The sequence below is a fragment of the Fringilla coelebs genome (assembly GCF_963513975.1).
Source record: "Fringilla coelebs genome assembly, chromosome: 5".
Classification (NCBI taxonomy): domain Eukaryota; kingdom Metazoa; phylum Chordata; class Aves; order Passeriformes; family Fringillidae; genus Fringilla; species Fringilla coelebs.
This window is the reverse complement of record NC_140033.1, coordinates 54,884,176-54,903,432: the sequence shown is the minus strand read 5'-3', so window position 1 is coordinate 54,903,432 and position 19,257 is coordinate 54,884,176. Positions and strand designations below refer to the sequence as shown.

Below are 19,257 nucleotides of genomic sequence, written 5' to 3'. Positions count from 1 at the left end.
CTGACATTCCTGACTTCATATCCCATCATTCCTCCAGTCTGAGTTTAAAATATGAAACAACAGCATTTTTTTTACACTTTTTGTTTGTTTGTTTGTTTGTTTATATCATGCCTTTAGGATACTGGTTGTCCAGTTCTGAAATTAAAAGTATCCAGGGAAAGAAGGCAAAGCAACAATAAGCAACTCAATTAGAGAGGCAGGAGGTGAGAAAACCAACTGGGACATCAAGACACTCTGTGAGGAGGAATATGGGAAAGAAAATTCCTACACACATCCACATCTAAGGTACTTGGCTAAACCAGACATGCTGAGGGACTATCTGCATGTCTGCAACCATCATTGCAGAAAGGTTAACAGGAGAAGGTGGAGAATAAGTCATCTCAAGAGTTATTTACTTCTCCTTAATGACACCTTGCATTTTTGGCAGATCTTAGGTATGCCTCCTAACAGGAATGAAAAATAATAGGAAAAAAAAAAACAGGAAAAGAAAGCAGAACGACTTGTCTATGAGAATTTAGGAGAGAAGGTATACAAAGTCTGAGTTTGGTTCTAGCATGTTTGGCTCTAGTCTTGTTTGCCTTGGTTGGGTTCTGGTAATGTGCAATACCTACATCCTGCAATACCTACACAGCACAAACTTCTCACCTCCAAAACACAAGCAAAACCCAGGCAGGAGAACCAGATTTGCAAAGCAAATTACAGCTGGTTCAGTAGGCCTAGCTGGAATGTCCTGGCAAGAAATGACACCACAAAGAGAGGCTATTTCCCCAATTTTCCCTGTAGCAGAAACTTAAAATCACACTGGCTCTTCCACCACATTCTCAAAAGTTTCAGCTTTGATAGAAATTGAAGGATTTTGGGAAACTGTTACAAAGAAAAGTCTTGTTGTGTGCCAGGCGTGACAGTGACAGGCTGGGAAGCAGTTCCACTAGTCCAAATTATGAGTTTCTCTGTCCACATCAGATCGTCCAAAGTCTGTATCAAAGCAATGATATCTGCTGCTAAAGAGCCTAGCAGACTCTCAGCCCAAACCTGGTGCCACATAAGTTTGGTGGCTGCAGAGCCAGGCACCGTCACATAGCTGTGGTCATCTGTTCACAGTTTATTTCCCCCTAGCCTGGAATTTTATCAGTTAGCAGTTTACCAAGAAACACTTCTTTCATAACATTCAGCTTAGTGGGTGATCAACCAGTTACAAGATCTGCAATACCACTTGTACAATAAACTTGATCTGGATCATTCAAAAAATTAATATGACGCTGATGAGACATGCCAAAGCACGGCAATTTCTGTATCAGTTTTAGCACAGAATAAAACTCTTACGGCAAACGTCAGGTGTTCTCCAGTCTACACAGATGCCATTCTCCCTGCAGATGTGAGCGTAGGAAGTGATCATCTCACAGGCCTCCTCCTCGTAGCAGCTGCTCTCCATGCAGGCCTCGTAGAAGGTGTTGGGGCTGACGACCCTGTGGCACTCCGCGAAGCGCTCCGAGAGCAGCAGGTGGCAGTGGCCGGATGCGCGCTCGGAGCACCTGTCCTCCCTCCGGCTGGCACAGACCTTGCCCGGCTCTGCCACCATCCAGTCCTGCATAAACACGCTGCTGTCAGCAGTGGTAGAGCCATTGCGCAGCGTGAAGTCATTGACGTGGTTCTGGTCACACAGCCCTGGCAGGGTGAGTAAGAGGAAAAGAAAAATCTCTGAATAATCAGCGCTAAAATAAACCTAGAAAAAACCAGGGATGGGGTGGATGATGCTGGTTGGGGTGGCTGGAGGAATTAATGATATTCCTTACGGCTGTTGTCAATAGAGGCCTAAACACCCTGGGTCTTGTTTCTCATTTCCTCACTAAAGGAGGTACAGGTCATGCCACAGAGGTACAATCTCTGTATAGATTGCATCTATACAGAGGATACCAGACTACGATACCAGAGAATTAACTCACCCAGGCAGCAGTTGCCCTCTCAATCTTTTCACCTTCACTGCAAGTACTGGTCAGATTTCTCACAGAAGTAAATTTGTAAGAATCTAAAACTAAATCCATATAAAAAAAAAAACCACAAATCTCCTTGAAAAGATAACTTGAAGCAAGAAAAAGCAGAAAGCTGTCTCTGCTGTTCTTTCTAAAGTATTACTGGGCATCAGTGAGTTGTGACATTGGGGGTGAGAGCAGAAAAACTAACACAGATATCCAGTATTCCCCCAAAAGTGTGGAACCAGTTCACCCGGAGAATTCAGAGATTTGGAGATTCACAAATTGCAATAAATAAATAGAAGTTCAGGCCCAAATAGGAAGCTCTTAAAAGTACTAACTTTCAAACTTACCACAAAGCCCTTTTGTTCCTGAAGAAAAGCTCTTGGAATTAAGTCTAAGAATAAATTCATTGTTTCTCGGAGTAAATGTGAGATTATGTCCGAGAAGAGAGAACTTGATTTCATGCATTATTTCTCCATAGACAGTGATTTCAAACAAGCTGCTGGAATAGGGGATAAGAACCCTTTCACCATTAACAGTCACCTGTTTAAAAAAAAAAAGAGGTCATCACATCAGTTCTAGCAAGCAGTTACAAATCAACCCAATTTTACAGTTGAAGCACATTTTGACTTGACAAATACCTGAAGATCCAACTGAATCTGGACATAAGAAACAATCTTGCCAGCTGAAAGTGTCTATTGAATCTAAAAACATACAGAAATACTTGACCTCCATCCTGTGAATTACACGAACAACTCTTCCAACACTTTCCTATATAAGTGCACTCTTTGAGCACCACATGTTTACAGACTAACAGCCTCCTACTACAAGGTTCAAATGATGTCTCAGGGGAAATCAAGGCTGTCCAGCACCATGTAGAACTTGGTGTAGGCGTTTTGGTCCACTCTGTTTTGCTGCATGAGTCAGAAGAGATCATTTTGACAAGCTGGCCAACACCTGTATGTCTGAGCAGCCAGAGTCTGAAAAATGGGTTGAGTTTGAATATTCTCTGCCTATGAAACAGAAGTAATGCATGCTAAGCTACCCTTTCTTCTAATGCTGAGGTCCAGTTGCACGCGAGGTGAGAAGCAACTCCCTAGACTTTCAGCTGGCCAGTCAGGCGCAGCTCTGTGAGGGACAGAGCACTCTCCCATGGACCAAATATAGCATGAGGGACCAAAAGAGGGGAATCACACTGCAGTGTATCCTGTCTGTAATCCTGCCTTCTGGCAGAAGTGTCAGGGACACATCTCCAGATCCCATGTTTTTGACATTGGCACACGAGCACAACAGGGAGAGCAAGAGGGGAAACATGTCTGTCTCATTAAGTGAACACTGATTGTAGCGTGAAATGGAGAAGAGATGTTAAAAATAGGCTGAAACTGGATCAAGAGATGAAATTTGTCCCCATAACCTGATTCTGCAGCATGAGCAGACAATACCCAGATGAATTCATGGTGTTTGCTTACTGCCATGCTACTGAAGAGCTGCACTGTCACACCATGATGCTTCACTTCGATGGAGTCCATGCAGTTCATCCTGGGTGCTGCTTTGCAGGGCCCTTCATGGAGCAGGACTTCAACATTGTGGTGCAAGTCTTGAAATAAGGTGTAGGAGCAGTTGCCAGTCAGCTTAAAATTTAGCCCATCAAAAGTGACAATATGGTGAGATGAACTTCCTATACAGACGCCTGAAAATAAACAACAACAAGAAAAAAGTTAAAACATTTTAAATTTTACTGTTTCTTCACAATTGTTGTGGGCATGGGGAACCAACTAATTGGGAAAGAAAGGAAGGTAATGAATTGCAAATGCTGGAAACATAGGTAATAAATTGCAAATGCTGGAAACATTGACAGGAAACTTTGGTAAATCCTTCATCACATATGGAGGTTTTTCGCAATATCTCTGTCTGGGAACAATAAGTATTGTAAAAGATTTGGATAAACTTGTAAAAAATCCCTTTGCCTAAAACTTATTCACATTCAACATGATTTAGTAATAGATTTTATGTAAAAATTAAACAGGGGAAATCCTTTTACTGTTAGTAGAAAGACTGTAACACACTGTTCAACCTTTGCATTGCATGATGTTATGTAGAGTGCTATATTTGATTCCAAATAACACTATTTCACCCTTATCAGACATATCACAAGTTGATACCCAGGGACTTTGTTTTTCAGACAGGAAACAGGAAAACTGCAGAGAAATAATATGTACAGGATAAACCAAAGGCTAACTGATAGCTCAGTGTCATGATCAGTGGGTTATAAACACTTTCTTGTCTCCAAAAACTGGAAAACAAGGAAGATTATAATCCCAGAAGAACCAAAACGAAACCTGATGCTTCTGGCTCATATATTTTCAAATCTCTTGCTTAAAGGATAATAAGGCAAATAAAATCAATTCCAACAAAACATGTAAGGGGGAAAATTACCATTGTTAATAATTCAGTACTTTGCTTCTAGCTGAGAATAATCTTTTTCCTAGTCAATGACCTTCAAATTTAATTTCCCAGGAAAAACAGCATGGGAGGGAGGGAGGGAGGGAGGGAGGGAGGGAGGGAGGGAGGGAGGGAGGGAGGGAGGGAGGGAGGAAGGGAGGCAGGCCCTTGGAGCACTGTAGCATCTTGAGATATTTTACTGTAAATGCTTATAAATTTCATATACAAATAATAATGAAACAAGATAGCAATAAAACCACATTTCTCAATTTTACTTATTCATGAACATTAAAAAAAAATTAAGGTACTGGGAATCCTTTTAAATTTCTCATAGGTTTCTGTAGCACAAAATGCACTAATGTGATCTATTTCAAAGTAGTATAAGGGCACACAACAGCCATGAATCACATTGCAAATCATGCTGCTGTAAAATTGGTAGCTAGTTCAGCAAGCAAACACCTTTGCTATGTAACTGCTGAACTATCCTCAGAACTCAGATGACCTAAGAACACTTTTTCAAGGACTTCCTCTTTGCAGAAGCATTTGTCACATCATCCACACTGTTAAGCCATGGCTGGAAATTGTGTTTTAGCTCTCCAAATGAGTGAATCATGAGTCAATTTAGCAGCATTTTCATGGGTGCCTAACCAGCCTCCTTCCATAACAACAGAGGCGCTGCCATACACTAAGCTCCTACTCATCACCTCTTGGGCCATGCCCATCACTGCTTTTCTGATTGCTGAGAGTTTTGTTCCACACAGCATCAGAATCAACATTTCCAGCTGCTACAGATCTTCCTTTAGTTGGCACAGAATCACCATGGTTGCACTGAGCAGTCATTAAAAGAGGACTTGACCCACAGGGGTTTTTAATCAGCTGGGGAAGGGGCGGGGCGGGGGGGGGTGATTGCTCCCTCCTTCTGCAACATGAAAGCGACCTACTTTTCCCTCACAAGTTGGACAACTTCAGGGAAAAAAAGTTGGAGTACCATGGCTCATTAAATTTATAAAGAGACAAACAGTTCTTAGCTCATCTTAACTTGAGTGACCTATAGGGCTTTTCCAGAAAATCAGCTAACAGTATGAAAGGTTATTTTCCTTAACTCCTTTCAGATTTTTTATGAAGGTATGTCTTGCATGCCAATGCCCTCATGTTGCTAGCTATGTGTTTAGGATCAAGAAATTTAATAAAGATGCACCTCTTAAGGGTATCACTAAGACTATCTTTTAAACATCTTCAGACGGATAGTCTTAAGTATTTTAGATATTTCTACTTTTTCAAAATCCTTGTAGCAAACCAGAAATGTTCGATTTCAAGTGTTAAGCTTTTAGATCATTAAATACACTTTTAGGAAATGCCAAAACAATGGGTGTAAACAAATTCGTATGTCTAAGAGTTCAGGGATCAAAATCCAGCTATGAGCTTTGGTATTTCAAGCAGTGTCTGGAAGAAATTGTACTTAAATCAGCCAGCTCAGCATAGGACATTTTAAATTGAGATTATATGTTGTGAAGAGGAGGTGTGTGTATATACATACAGGGTTCTTATCTACTTCTAAGTAAGCATATGAATTTAGATTTAAACCCACTTAAGTTTTAATAAATAGATCACGAGCCTCAGGACTGCATCCCTCTAATCCTGTAAATGTGAGTGGATGCACTTAATTCCTGTTCCTGTCATCCCAGCCCAGGCACCAATCACACAGTGTTCAGCCTTTCTGCTCAGACACTCCATGTGAGGTTATCTGGCAGCAGGGAGAATTTCTTGTTGATGTCTTTGTACTACACCTTCTTGATTGAGGGCAGTCCAAACCCTTAAGCCCCAAGATGGACCAAGAATCCATTTCTTGCTTTCAGCTTGCTGAGATAAATTCCTGGTTTCTCCTGTACATCTTCCTTCCCAACTCACACACCTTTGGAAATGGAGTGTGAGATTCCCTGATAAAACACTGTCACTCTGCTAATGCAAAAAATCAGTAGCCCTGAACTTGCAAGTAGCATTAGGCATGCCAGCATCAGTTAGGCTCTTACACTCATAATTATTTTCTTGAAGGACTGTATAACAATCAAACAGCAATTCCCCCCACACTGGTCACCTTTAAATTATCCAGTGGCTGAGAAGCTCCATTCAGCATTACATTTGTGGTCAAAACATTTCAGGTGGTGGGGAGGGAGAGGCACCCACAGACAGATACTCACATGGGCACATCCATCGGCAGCCGCAAGTTTCCTCCACCTTAACAGCAGGAAGGCTGCTGTGACACACAGGCTTTGGGATCCTCTCACAGTTGATGTGGTGGCTCTCCAGAACTGTGTAATCTCCTGGGAAGCAGGTCACAGTGTGGCACTGGTCTGGTAATGTCCATTTATCACCAGGCTAGGGAGGGAAACACAGATATACAACAATTGAAACCAAAAATGCAAAGTTTGGCTGGTGTCATGGAACTACAGCCAGAAAGTGAAGTGACACTGACAGCAGTGCTACTCACATTAGCCTTGGAAAAATAGATAATGGAATGCGCTGTATTAAGGACTTCATGAGGATGAGAAAGTTTTAATTAGAAACACTAAGGAGCAGGCCGAAATTCCAAGCTAAAGATAAAAGTTTGCAATAGGAGACATTTTGTTCCTACCACCTATAGTTAAAGCCCAGCCATCCTACAACATGCATGGAGAACAGAGTAACAAAGCATTCCACTCAGCTTTACTTTAAATTTCAAATCCTTTATTTTTCATAAACCACAGATGGTCAGAGCACAGCAGGAATTTCTATTTGTTCCAAACTAGGAAAGCATGGAATATTGTAGTTATTTTGTCAACAACTCTGAAACTCTAAAACAGCTCCTTTCTTCCCAAAGGGAAATTGTTCCTATACCAGATCAGTGTACATAGTGGATTTGTAGAGCTAAAGAATTAAATGTAAAATATATTCCTGCTTTCTAAAGGACAGTCTGAATTTTAAGGCACCAGGATTGTGTACTAATAAATGACAGAGAAATAAGAAATAGATGTGCAGTGTCTCAAGATTCCTATCTGCAGAAAGCTGAGCTCTCTGGCCCCAATCCTACAGAGCTCTAAAGTCCATAAGTAGGCTAAATGAGTTTTAAAACAGCGTTCATCCCTGAAGTGGGCATTCTCAGGAATACCCCCAAATGTGGGAAACAGCACTTCCCAGAGTTCTCTCCACAGAGGTGAGTCTAGAAATACCAGTACAAGTGAACGGGTGCTTCTGTGGGCTGGGTAACATTCCTTGATATTCACAAGCAGAAATGTGGGGAAGAAGAGAATTGATGCTGGGTATGGACATCTCCCATAGATGAGAAGAAGAGAAGAAAAAAGGGATAAAAATACCTAGGTAACAACATCATTCACAGATAATTCTTGTAATTATGAAAGTATTTATCTGTATCTCTGAGCTACAGGATCCCATCAAGTCTAAACAAGAACTCCCAGATTTGCGGCCACAAAAAATTACGTATTAAATACAGATTAATTTACTGGACTTGTTTTATATGTTTTAGGACTTTGAGAAGGTAACTGAAAGTTGCTTAATACTTTTTTTCAGGCTTGTGAGCCTAGAAAAGGCTGTGAAAAAGTAATAGAAAGAGCTTTAAGGCCAGCAAAAGTATTTTTATAGGAAGAAATAGAATGCTTTTTAATTACAGTTGTCTCTCCTACAACTCACTGAAAGTGGAAGCACCTGGAAGGGTACATATACAGCTGTGCAAGTCTGGCTTCCATGCATATTTCATTTTAATTGGTTTTAGTCACTCTTTAATAGGACATTTATTAGAAAACATTTAAGAGCTGGACAAGAAAAGCAAAGCACAAGGCATTAAAAAAAAAAAAAAAGTTGAGGGATTAAAAAACCCCAAGAATCCTAGTGCAGAGAAAAAAACACAGGACTCTCAAGATAAAGAGAGCCTAAATCCCAATTGATATGAAACTGTAGGAGCAAAAGCAGGACAGAAAGGAAAGCAAAATCAGGGTTTCTAAGCTGTGAAGGGTAAGTCTGCCAGAACGCTACAGGAAGCCTCAGACTTCCTCTCTGAGGGAGCTCTGAACCTACAGACCTGGACATGCACACTCTGGTCTTGCTGTGCATCTGGAGGAGAGACACCCACACACCTCAGCAGCTCCCTTGGCTGTTATCTCTTAGTTTAGATGAGGTTATTTGTTTGTTTGTCTCTTCCTTAAGCCAAGACCTGAACAATACTAGAAAAGTCATGGTAATAGCTCAGGAACATGAGGTTTGCCACTTTAAACAGCCTAGTAATGCAAATTGCTCTACAAATCACTTCATGAGGAAATATCACTATTATAAAACAAAAACCTACACTTCTTTACCACCTTTATACCTGCCTCTAAATTTCAAAACAAGGCTAACAATGAAAATTAACTCTGAAAAAAAAAAACCAAAAACTAAAAGCTAATTTATCATAATTGTCCTGATATCCTGCCAGCTGTCAAATTTAAACATTAAAACATAGGCTGTGTTCTTAACACAGCCTATGTTTGGCATTCCTGCAACCCCTTGCCACTGGACCTGATGAGTACTAAAGACTTCCAAGGATTCAAAGAACAGCTGAACAAACTCACAGAGGACAAAACTATCAAGCATTAGCCAATACAAAAAGGTGCCACTTGCAGCTCAGGGCGTCCCTGAGCAACAAATTGTTTATGGCTAGGATAGTTCAGGGAATTTTTATACATATTTATTAACATTGCTTCCCTGGCTCCTATTTTTGGCCACACAAGAGACAGGGTTGGATGGATTTTTGGCCTATCCAGCACACTTGATCTGCTACTAACAACGACCTTAATCAAGAATATTCCTTCTACAGTCACTTCCAGGGTAGGGGTAATAACAAAACAAAACACGAAAAAGTAACAAATATAATATTCCCAACACTGATAGGATTTAGGCTGAGATTTTTGATCCTGAGAACTCAGATTTCCTTGCAAACTGCAGGAGATCAGTTCCCACAATCTCCAGGTGCATGACAGACATCCCAGTTGGGGAGCTGAGCCTCCTGCAAGAATTCTCTGAGCAACACCTGAAAGATTATGAAGCCGATATAAAAGCCTGTGTTTTCTGAATCAGGGAAGAAAGAGCCTTGATTCTTCCTTCCTGTGGATTTGTGGGCTGTGCTGGAAGAGGGGAACAGAACAGCGGCACCTTAGAGCCAGTGAGGCACAGGAGAGGATGCTGCACCACAGAGGCAGGAACTTCCACAGTGGCTCCAGAAGGCTGTAGCCTCACAGTGCCTTCCAATACCTATTTTTCCTGGCTAACAGAAGAGGCAACTCAAAATTCCCCTAAAGGCTGCCATTTGAACGTGTGGTTCATTTTTATATGAGCTGGAGCCTAGTCTGTTTCCTTCTAAAAGCATTCCAGCCAGAACAGAAATTGTGCCTTAAGTTTATCACCCCCAAAAATGAAACCTGACATGTCTGAAATTCAAGTTTAGCCTTCCCAGCACTTATATACACGTACCCGTGTCTGCCTCTAGGAGCCCAGAGGCCTGGTCACATTCAGTTGAAACAAAATCTGATTTTTTTTTTATTGTCTTAATAAAGAAGTTTTTCAAGTTTAGTTTTTGTTTGTTGGTTTTTTTTTTCTTAAGCTGTCAGCCTCAAAGCCATCAGATTATACTTTGTGTCTGATTTAGCTAAAGCCTTTCTGTGCTCTGATCAGCTGATTGAGGCCAACTATGTAAAGCAGCTTTGATATATTTACTGGTTTTAGGTAATTCATATTCATTTATTACCCACACCCTTCCTTCACAGTCATGTCTTCACAAGGGAAAAACCAAAGAAATATTTTTTATGTACTGGAAATTCAAGATGAATCCCAGAATAGAACTCATAACTGATCCCCACTAGAAAACATGGCACAAGCGTATGCTAATATTTTTCAATGCATGTAGTATGATATACTCTGAAAAAGCTTGGCTTTTCACCTGAGATGAAGAATCTCAACCATTAACAACATCTGGAACACCCATTTCTTAGAGTGGGATCACTTTTGAGAGATTAGACAAGCTCACTCACACTTCTGAGCATTTTCTCAGGATTAAGGAGAACTTTTGCACAAACTAACTCCAAGAAATTTGATTTCCTTGCAAAAAAGATGATTTTTACCTAGAGACATAACTATCACACAATAATTATCTTCCTGTAAAATTGCCATAGGGACAAGGTATTTGTAGTTTCAGCAGAAGGACAGTGGCTGGACAATGAGGTTGCCCCTGCACATGCACCTTTATTTGGCCACTTCTGTCCCAGAAGTCTTCTCACCAAGAGATGGAAATGCATTTTTTGCTGTCAGGGAAGACAAACATTGTCACTGTTCTGCAGTAGTTCTGCACTGACTTCAATAACATTCAACATTCTGCAAGATGAGATAATGTTAGAGGAAGACTCCTCTGTGTGCAAAGCTATCCTACCAGTTCAAAATCCAACAATTTCTTCTTCCAAAATCATTCTTGATATTGTCCCATGCTTTTTGTTTTAGGTTAACTGTGAAGATATTTGTGTTCTTGCACAAACTTTGCAACTTAAAAGCCAGATGGCCAAGGCAGGCAATTCACTTACTCTCTTTTTGTTTCCATCCTCATCTATGCATTCTTTGACTGGGTCTGAAAGAGAAGCAGACATCTTTTAGTCATCCCATTCCCTTATCAAGCCTTTTAAGTGATGATCACCAAAATACAGATTGCTTACTTAGAAGCTTGATTTAAGCTGTGAGAAGTTTGCTAGAGGTGTGAATCCCTACCTGAAGACTGCAGGCATTTGTCCAAAGAGCACAAGAATAAGTAACAGAAGGCATAAACAATGACTGTGGTCCCAAAATACTCTGTGAGCAATAACTGGGCTGCACTTCTAATACAGCCACAGCTCTGCCCAGATGGTGCCTAAAGGATGAGCATGGCTTTGGCTCTGAGGCACAGTCCAGCCTTACCTCAAAGTCTTGTGATCCATTGAGAACATTCCTGGGAATTATCAGGTAATGACAATTCCCACACTCACATTTATTAAATGCAGGAAGACCAATGCTGCATAACTACACAAATAGCTGTAATAAGAACACCCAAATTCAGTTTCCTTACATTTAGTCATGACTGTGATGAGCATTTTTTTCACACAATCAGTTAAACTGATACACACTGAATTGCAGCTTCTATGTTTGCATGCTTTCACTACACACCTAAAGATATTTTGGAAGCAATTTCATTTTTGTACTATGGCATGACAAATTCTCTAGGATATTAAGACACTGACTAGCAAATTCTTTGTAGAATACTAGACTATGCTACCCTATATACACTCTCTGCTCTGTCTTTCCCAGGATAAGTAAAGTATTTTGAAATAATTTAGGAACTCTTTAAAACCTTTTTTTAATGGTATTATTTTTGGTACACTTCCATACAAAAGGCAAGACTCCCTCTGCATGAGAAATCCAACTCTATGAGTCTAGAGGGGAAAATTATGCTTTACAGATTGTATGAAATTTATGTAAAACAAAACAAACAGGAAAAAATCCAAACAAAAATAAATCCCCACCAAAAAAAAAATATATAGTTTGTCACCCCTTAGCAAAGTCTTCACGATCAGCAAAATTGAGAGCAACATTTCTCAGATTTTAGGTGATGAATATCTCTATAGTTCAAGATTGCCTATAGTTCAACAGCTTTTTGAGCTGTTGGAAAAACTTTCATAAAAAATACAAAGCTTTCACCTCTCGTACTGAGAGGTTACAGCACAGATTGCAATAAGAAAATAATTATTGGTTCCAAATTCCTGCTCCCCATCCTAAATCTTGGATCAATGTAATTTACAGCAAGAAAAGTCACATGGTTTACAGTGTGAAGAGAGGAAATGCATCTTTAAAAGCTTATTTTAAAAGAGAGAAAAGAAAATGGCAGCTGTTTAAATCTAGAAAATGGCAGCTGTTTGATGCTCTGGAGAGATTTTACGCCAGATTCATGCCAGAAGTGATCCCAGCGGAGGCTGATCAGATATCTCCAAGCTGGACTGTGAACACTCGGCAACTTCCTCATTCTCAGAGGTCCTCGGCTCCACAAAAAAGTCCATTTATTGCAGTGGAGAAGTAACTAAGCCCTCGTAATGCTGGCAAAAACCTGTGCAATGACTAACACTACGAGGCAGTGGCTTGTGGTGAGAACATGTGGATGTTATTGGAATAGAAATAACAACAATGAGAGGAGGGATAAATATCTACATCCAGAGGTAAGGAGGTAAAGAAGCAAAATCCTGGTCAGTGTTGACGCAAGGTTCCTTAGAGAAGAAGCGTTGTCATCTACAAATAAATGAATGCTTGTTTAAAACATTTCACACTTTTTTTTTCCAGTATCTGTTTCCCTGGGAAAGGAAATTTTTTATTATTTTTCTTTTTGCCTTCTATTTTGGCTGAATTTTCTGTAGACATGCACATAACAATGTCTGAAAAACACATAACTTGAAATCTTTGCTAACAACATTTCTGAAACTTCTGAAACATGCCCCATTCATTCATTACAGCTTCAACTTTCCTGGTGTCCTTCAGTTATTGACCAGTTCTGAGTACTGATTATCAAGATTTTTATCAAGATTGATTTTCATTAAGATGGCAGCTTGAAAGTTCAGGCCTAAGAAGTTCTAAAAACCTTACTGGAATTGGGCTAATTGGAATAGCAGCTGGATACATATTTAAAGGGCTGAAATTTGGTTTCACACCTAAATGAAGGTGGTCTAGGTCAGCATTTGTGATGGTTGTCAGTGGAACACTCACAACAGAGCATCTGATTGCCTTCTCATATCAAGAAAAATCATCCTGGTTTTGCATTTCAATTTTTGTGTTTTGCTCCAGACACAAGGTCATGACTTTCGGACTCACCCATGCACACTTTTTTGATAAATTCACTGTTCAATGTGATCATAGTGGATAAATCTTCAAAATTCTGGAGCTTCATGATTCTGTTAGCAGCTGATGGCCCAGCCAAAGTCCTCAGCTGCCCTTCATCATATCTGTTCCCAACACCAACTGGGAACACGGATACTCCTAGGAAAAGAGAAGGAAGAGTTGAAATAGGCAAGGCACAGAAGAAAATCACTGCTTATGGACATGGAGTGTTCTTCCCTGGAAGTATTTAAAGGATGTGGCACTTGGAAGTGCTGGGTTAATGGTTGGACATGATAATCTTAAAAGTCTTTTCCAACTTAAAGATAATAGAATTTTTATTTTTTCATTTGTTTCTAAAAAAAAATAGAATTGAGAAAAGTTTTTCTCCAACATTTAATTTTCATGTGTTACTTGCATCATTCCCCCCACACTGGCTAAAGGCAACTAAGGACTGAAATGGTGCTGCTCTAATCACACCATTAGCTAAGATGAGCTCTATTAGTCCCAAGCATAATAAAATCATTCATGATCTTATTATGAAATGAAACAAAATGCAGCTGCAGACTTAATGACATCTTCACTCTTTCTTAATGAAAAAAAAGAATCTCAATATGCTGTTTTCTTTCTTCAGTTACACAGCAATTGGATTATTTTCAAACCATTTAATTAAACAGTTGATAGTTGTAATACAGTCCATGCCTTATTGAATAACTCCCAGAGCAACCTTCAAACAGAGTCAAAGTTCCTCAGCTGAACACCTGAGGAACATGAGGTACTGAAAGAACAGCCAGAAAACTTGATCAGACAGCACATTGATAGCAAAAGTATATTCCTGTAGATGTCAGTGAAGAATCTGATCAAAACCTCAATTTAATATTATTATCTTTATGATTGTTATTTTCATCATCATTATTATTACTAGAGTGAACCTTTCAAGTTTCCCTCTACTGCTTTTATTTATAATTTATAATATAGACCAAATTTATTTATAATATTAGACCACATTTCTGTTATCCCTGTCTACCCATACAATCTCAGAAAACGAGATGCTACTAATTTGTGAGTCCTGGGGAAGCTGTCAGCCTTAATTGCAGATTGGTCCTGAATTTCTCAGTACATCAAAGACATCTTCACGGGGCATGTTTTTTTTCAGGTCTGTCCCTTACCACAATACTATGCACAGTAACTCCAGAGCTTACATGAACACACCAGCGTCTTAATTTTCCATCTTTTGTTCCAGCCCATTACTTAAAAAGTAACAACTCTACTTATAAGTAGTGACAGTGAAATGAGGTTTACTGTTCATTCTTGCAGAAAGGGCAGCAGCCTCCACAGCATCTTGTGAGCTCCCTGACATGATGACAATCATGACCTTTGATGCGCTGGGTCTGCTCCCGTGCGATTCTGACATTACATTCTGGACCACAAAATCAATGGCATTTCCTAGGAAGAAATGAAGAGAGAAATGAGAGATAAAATAGAAAAGTCACAGGAGACCATAGAACTAAATTTTATATTGCTTTAGTGTGTTATACCATTAGGTAATGAAAAATATTTCTTTTTAAAGGACTCTTAATGTCTGATTTATTGCAGCTACATAAAAGACCTCAGCTATTAAAAACCTTCCAGTATTTATTAAGACATCCAAGCACAGGAGGACCATCCTTAACTCCATCCATAGACTATGCCAGTCTCTGCAGTGATAGGAATTTTTCCCTTTCCTTAGCCATGATAACAAAGTCACGCTCCTCACTTAAGTAGTTACCTTTCCCAGAAGTATTGCCAGCCCTAAAGAATAGAAAACCTTGTGGGGATTATATTCCTGCTTCGAACTGCCAAGCAACACTGACATCCAGTGGCGAGCTGATCCACAGCCTGGCATCATCCTGAGCTGTTCACACAAGTTGTTCTGACTCCTATAAAAGATCTAGCACTTCCCTAATTTCATCGACTTTCCCTACAGGTGTGAAAAACCTTTCTTGCCTCCACACCATCAGGAACCTTTCTGAAATTTAAACTCTGTGTAATCCATGATACAACCAGGTGATCCTTATTAAAATAAAAGTTTAACAAAAAAAAAAAAAAAACACATCAAACCCCACAAAACTTGCAAAGAAATTCTACCTGAGCTACCAAATCACAAACTAGCTTAAAAGGGAAGCTGCTGCCCATTCATTTTACATCTGTGAACACTCAGGCAAATTTTTTTGATAATTATGACCTCAGCAAGAGAGCACTTTGTTAGCACTTGCATTTAGACATGTATTTGCACAAATATTTACACTGGGAATCATGATATGCAGCTTTCTTAAAAGCTCCTTTGGGCTTGGAAGTTATCAGGTAAGGAAGTAGTAATGAAACCAGGTGACTCATGTGACACTTAGGGAAAGCAGTGACTGGTGAACAATAAACACTTGAAAGAGTATTTCCTCTGAGTAATCTGCAATAACTGTGGAGCAAAAATAGGTTTGCCTGAGAAATTCACGGTACAATTTATAATAACAAATGCCTTTGTAAAACACTGGAAGTCAACCTGTAGGTAATTCACCAGCACAGCCCCAATACATCTTAGCACACCTGAACACTTTGTACTTGATGTCTTCTTGCACCACGTCACCCACACTTTTTCAGTGATAGAAGCAAAAACCCTTTTCCCAAGCTGCTGCAAGCATGGATAAACTTTAGGAATCTCACTCAGCACATTGATTATTGATAAGGCTTGGAGACCTGGGATTGCTCAGCTTGGAGAAGGCTCCAGGGAGACTTCACTGTAGCTTTACAGTATTTAAAGGGAGCTTATAAAAAAGAATGAGAGCAACTTATCATAGTGGTAGGTAGGGATAGGACAAGGGGAAGAGTTTTAAACTAAAAGAGGAGAGATTTAGATTTGATGTGATGAAGAACTTTTTTACTCAGAGGGTCCTGAGGCCTGGGAAGTTGTGGCTGCCCCATCCCTGGAAGTGTCCAAGGCCAGGCTGGATGGGGCTCTAAGCAACCTGGGACAGTAGAAGGTGTCCCTGCCTATGAGAGGGGGTTTGAACGAGATGACCTTTGAGGTCTCTTCCAACCCAAACCCTTCAGTGATTCTATACCACGGCAACAGCAGTTGGATATTCAGTGAAAACCTTCACATTTTGGATGTTTTTCTACTTGCAACAAAACGTATTTTAAAACACCATTATTTAGACATGTATTTGCACATTTGGTGATTCCATTTCACAAACTACTCTTCCTGACCACAAAAAAAATAACTAACCTCAGGCATTAAGTCATGTCCTACACAGCTTTCCCACAATCCTTTCTACAAATGGTTTTGTGTCTGTCAAGGTAAATGTTAGATACAGAATGACACATTAGCTAGAAATAACTAAGGATAAAACAAAATACAGCAAATAAATCTCACTATATTCAAAATCCCTGAGATTGCTCTGGGATGGTCACTGTGCCAGAAGATTGACTCATTTCCCTTTGGTCCTACAATTACCAAAAAAAAGTATTTAACTTTCAAACATATTTCTGGTTAAACTTTTGCACAGTAAGAATCACAAATGATTTTTCATTCATTTGTTAAAAGTACTTGAAATTTCTTGGTTTTTTTAACGACCCTTTGACTTTTGTGTGGTTGGTGTGGTCAGGAGCCAGTCCAGCTCCATTTTTCTTCTTCTCACATTAATTTTAAAAATGTTCAGAAACTCCATACATATTTTCAAACTGAAAAAAAAAATCCATTCTTTTTATAATTTCTCATAAAGAAATCAAGTACTGTTGTAACAGAACCGGTGACTATTTCAAAGGCCCCAAAAGCAGTTATTCAATTTAATGCATGGAAAATTGGATTTAGCATAGTAAAAGCTCTTTGGATTTCTCCCTTTATTTTTAAGCCAGCGCTGGAGAAAAGAGCCAGGTGTCTGAAGACATCATCAAATGAACACTTTTGTCCTGCTAGAGGTATTCAGAGAGCCATCATCCCAAGCTGGAAGCTGTCACTTCTCAGCTATTCGTCTCTCCATCTCACCACAGAGGGAAATAAAAAATCGCTCAGAGGCCACAATAAAAACTATTCATCGCTAAAATCAACCAGCTTCAACATTTTCATACTGAAAGACCGCAACACAACAAAAACCTGACATTTTCATATCAGTAAAGCAAATCTAAGTATTTACACTGAGTTGTTTATTAAGATTGGAAAGAGTTTTCACAGCACAGAAACATAAAGACAATCTCAGAATGGCTGGAGTTGGAAGTGACCTCAGAGAACATCCAGTTCCAGCTCACCTTCCATGGGCAGGAACATATTCTTCTATCCCAGGTTGTTTTCAGTCATTTTAGCCCTTCCCTCAGCCCACCAAAAGTGGCGAGCCCCCAGCAGCCTTCCAGCCCAGTCAGTAGGCTATGAATGCCACTCATTGGGCATGTCCAGGGAAAAAGGGAAAACAAAAACCCAATTGAACCATACAGGCTGCTTTAGAATAGACAGACCAATCATTCCAAGCACAGAACAGCATCTTCTCCCCATCCTTCAGTACTCATGTTTGGAATAATAATTAAATAATGACTGTGAACATTTGATGCTGAAATTCTGAGAGTCAGAAAAGGCTTTTTAAGAGCCTTTTCCTGGTTGACTTGACACCTGATGGATTTTAAATTTAGACTTGTATTCTGAAGTAACAACCCAGAATGGTTCACACAGAGATTCCTGCAAGGACTAAACGGACATAAACAAGCTTTAAGGACAAAAGACAATCTGTTGAATAGGGTTGGAGGTGCTTACTATGAGTCTATAGAGAATTACACTAGATTCTACCTTATTAAATAGTTTCATTAATGATTTGGATGGAAGAGTTAAAATGTGTGAGAAGGTATGTTAATCTAAATCACAAATATTGGATTGGGAGCAATCATGGACATCATGAAATTAAATGAATGAGCACAAGGTGCCCTAGAAATATTTAAAATATATCCAAGAAATAAAAATGAAGATTCATCTCAGAATTAGCCAATCTGGAACACACAGACATTTAATGTTTTGGTAGATGCCTCAGGGAAAGCAAAAACTTCCTAAGAGAAACTTTCCAATTATTTTCTTTGGGTCTGTAGAGTTGTGACAGACAGGGGATTTCAATTAGATGGAGGTTCCTGATGGGAATTTGTAATCTGTGCCTTAAGTGGCCTCAGTGGTTTTTCTAGCATTTCTGCAACACCTTGACCATAAAAAAAAAAAAAAAAAAAAAAAGACCACAAGAGATCTTAATCTCCCACAAGTCCTGAAAGTGGCCTGGGAAAGGAACGAAATAGGAATGGTTCCTCAGAACCTGAAGTGATACAGAAGCAGCCAACACTGTCTGGATGGTGGGGTAAGTATTCCAGACTGCAACTACTTAACCAAGGACGTGTCTAACCAGGAACAACTCCCCACAATGATAATCATAAGATCATAGAATCACAGAATGGTTTGGGATGGAAGGGGCCTTAAAGATTATTTCATTCCAAACCCCCTGCCATGAGCAGGGACACCTCCCACTAAATCAAGTCCATAATCCTGAAGCTGGTCTTTGTATCTTAATTTAGGCTCTTCACCTGGCACTGAATTGGGATTTTTTACTGCAAATAGAACATTAATTTCCTTTTGAAACAAACCAGCTATTGAAAACTAATCTCACAGTGCTTTAAGTGGTCAGCTCGTGGCACATGAATATTGATATTTTGGCATTAACACACACTGATTAATGTGTGCTGACCTTTTCAAGAACAGCACAAACCTGTCAGTCCAACATCATTGAATGGAACAGCCCCAAAAACCTCTCCTCTGCAGGTCACAAATCCTGCATTTCTCTTACCACCAAGGGCTTCTGATGAAGCCAGACTCCACCAGAAGTTCATTTAACTCACAAACCTTGTAAGAAATGAACTAGAGAAAAAAAAAAAAGCAAACAAAAAA

The 19,257-nt window shown here is 39.6% G+C and overlaps 1 protein-coding gene across 1 annotated transcript in view; it reads right to left on the bottom strand.

Annotated features, from left to right (window-relative positions):
* VWF (von Willebrand factor) overlaps window positions 1-19,257 on the bottom strand; it is a 119,549-nt gene that overhangs the window by 28,347 nt on the left and 71,945 nt on the right. The window contains exons 31-37 of the mRNA XM_084205314.1: window positions 14,619-14,762; window positions 13,314-13,478; window positions 11,012-11,055; window positions 6,614-6,791; window positions 3,443-3,663; window positions 2,324-2,516; window positions 1,324-1,665 (exon numbers count right to left, since the gene is read on the bottom strand). Of these exons, the coding sequence (XP_084061440.1) occupies window positions 1,324-1,665; window positions 2,324-2,516; window positions 3,443-3,663; window positions 6,614-6,791; window positions 11,012-11,055; window positions 13,314-13,478; window positions 14,619-14,762 (1,287 nt within the window). The remainder of the gene's footprint in view (window positions 1-1,323; window positions 1,666-2,323; window positions 2,517-3,442; window positions 3,664-6,613; window positions 6,792-11,011; window positions 11,056-13,313; window positions 13,479-14,618; window positions 14,763-19,257) is intronic.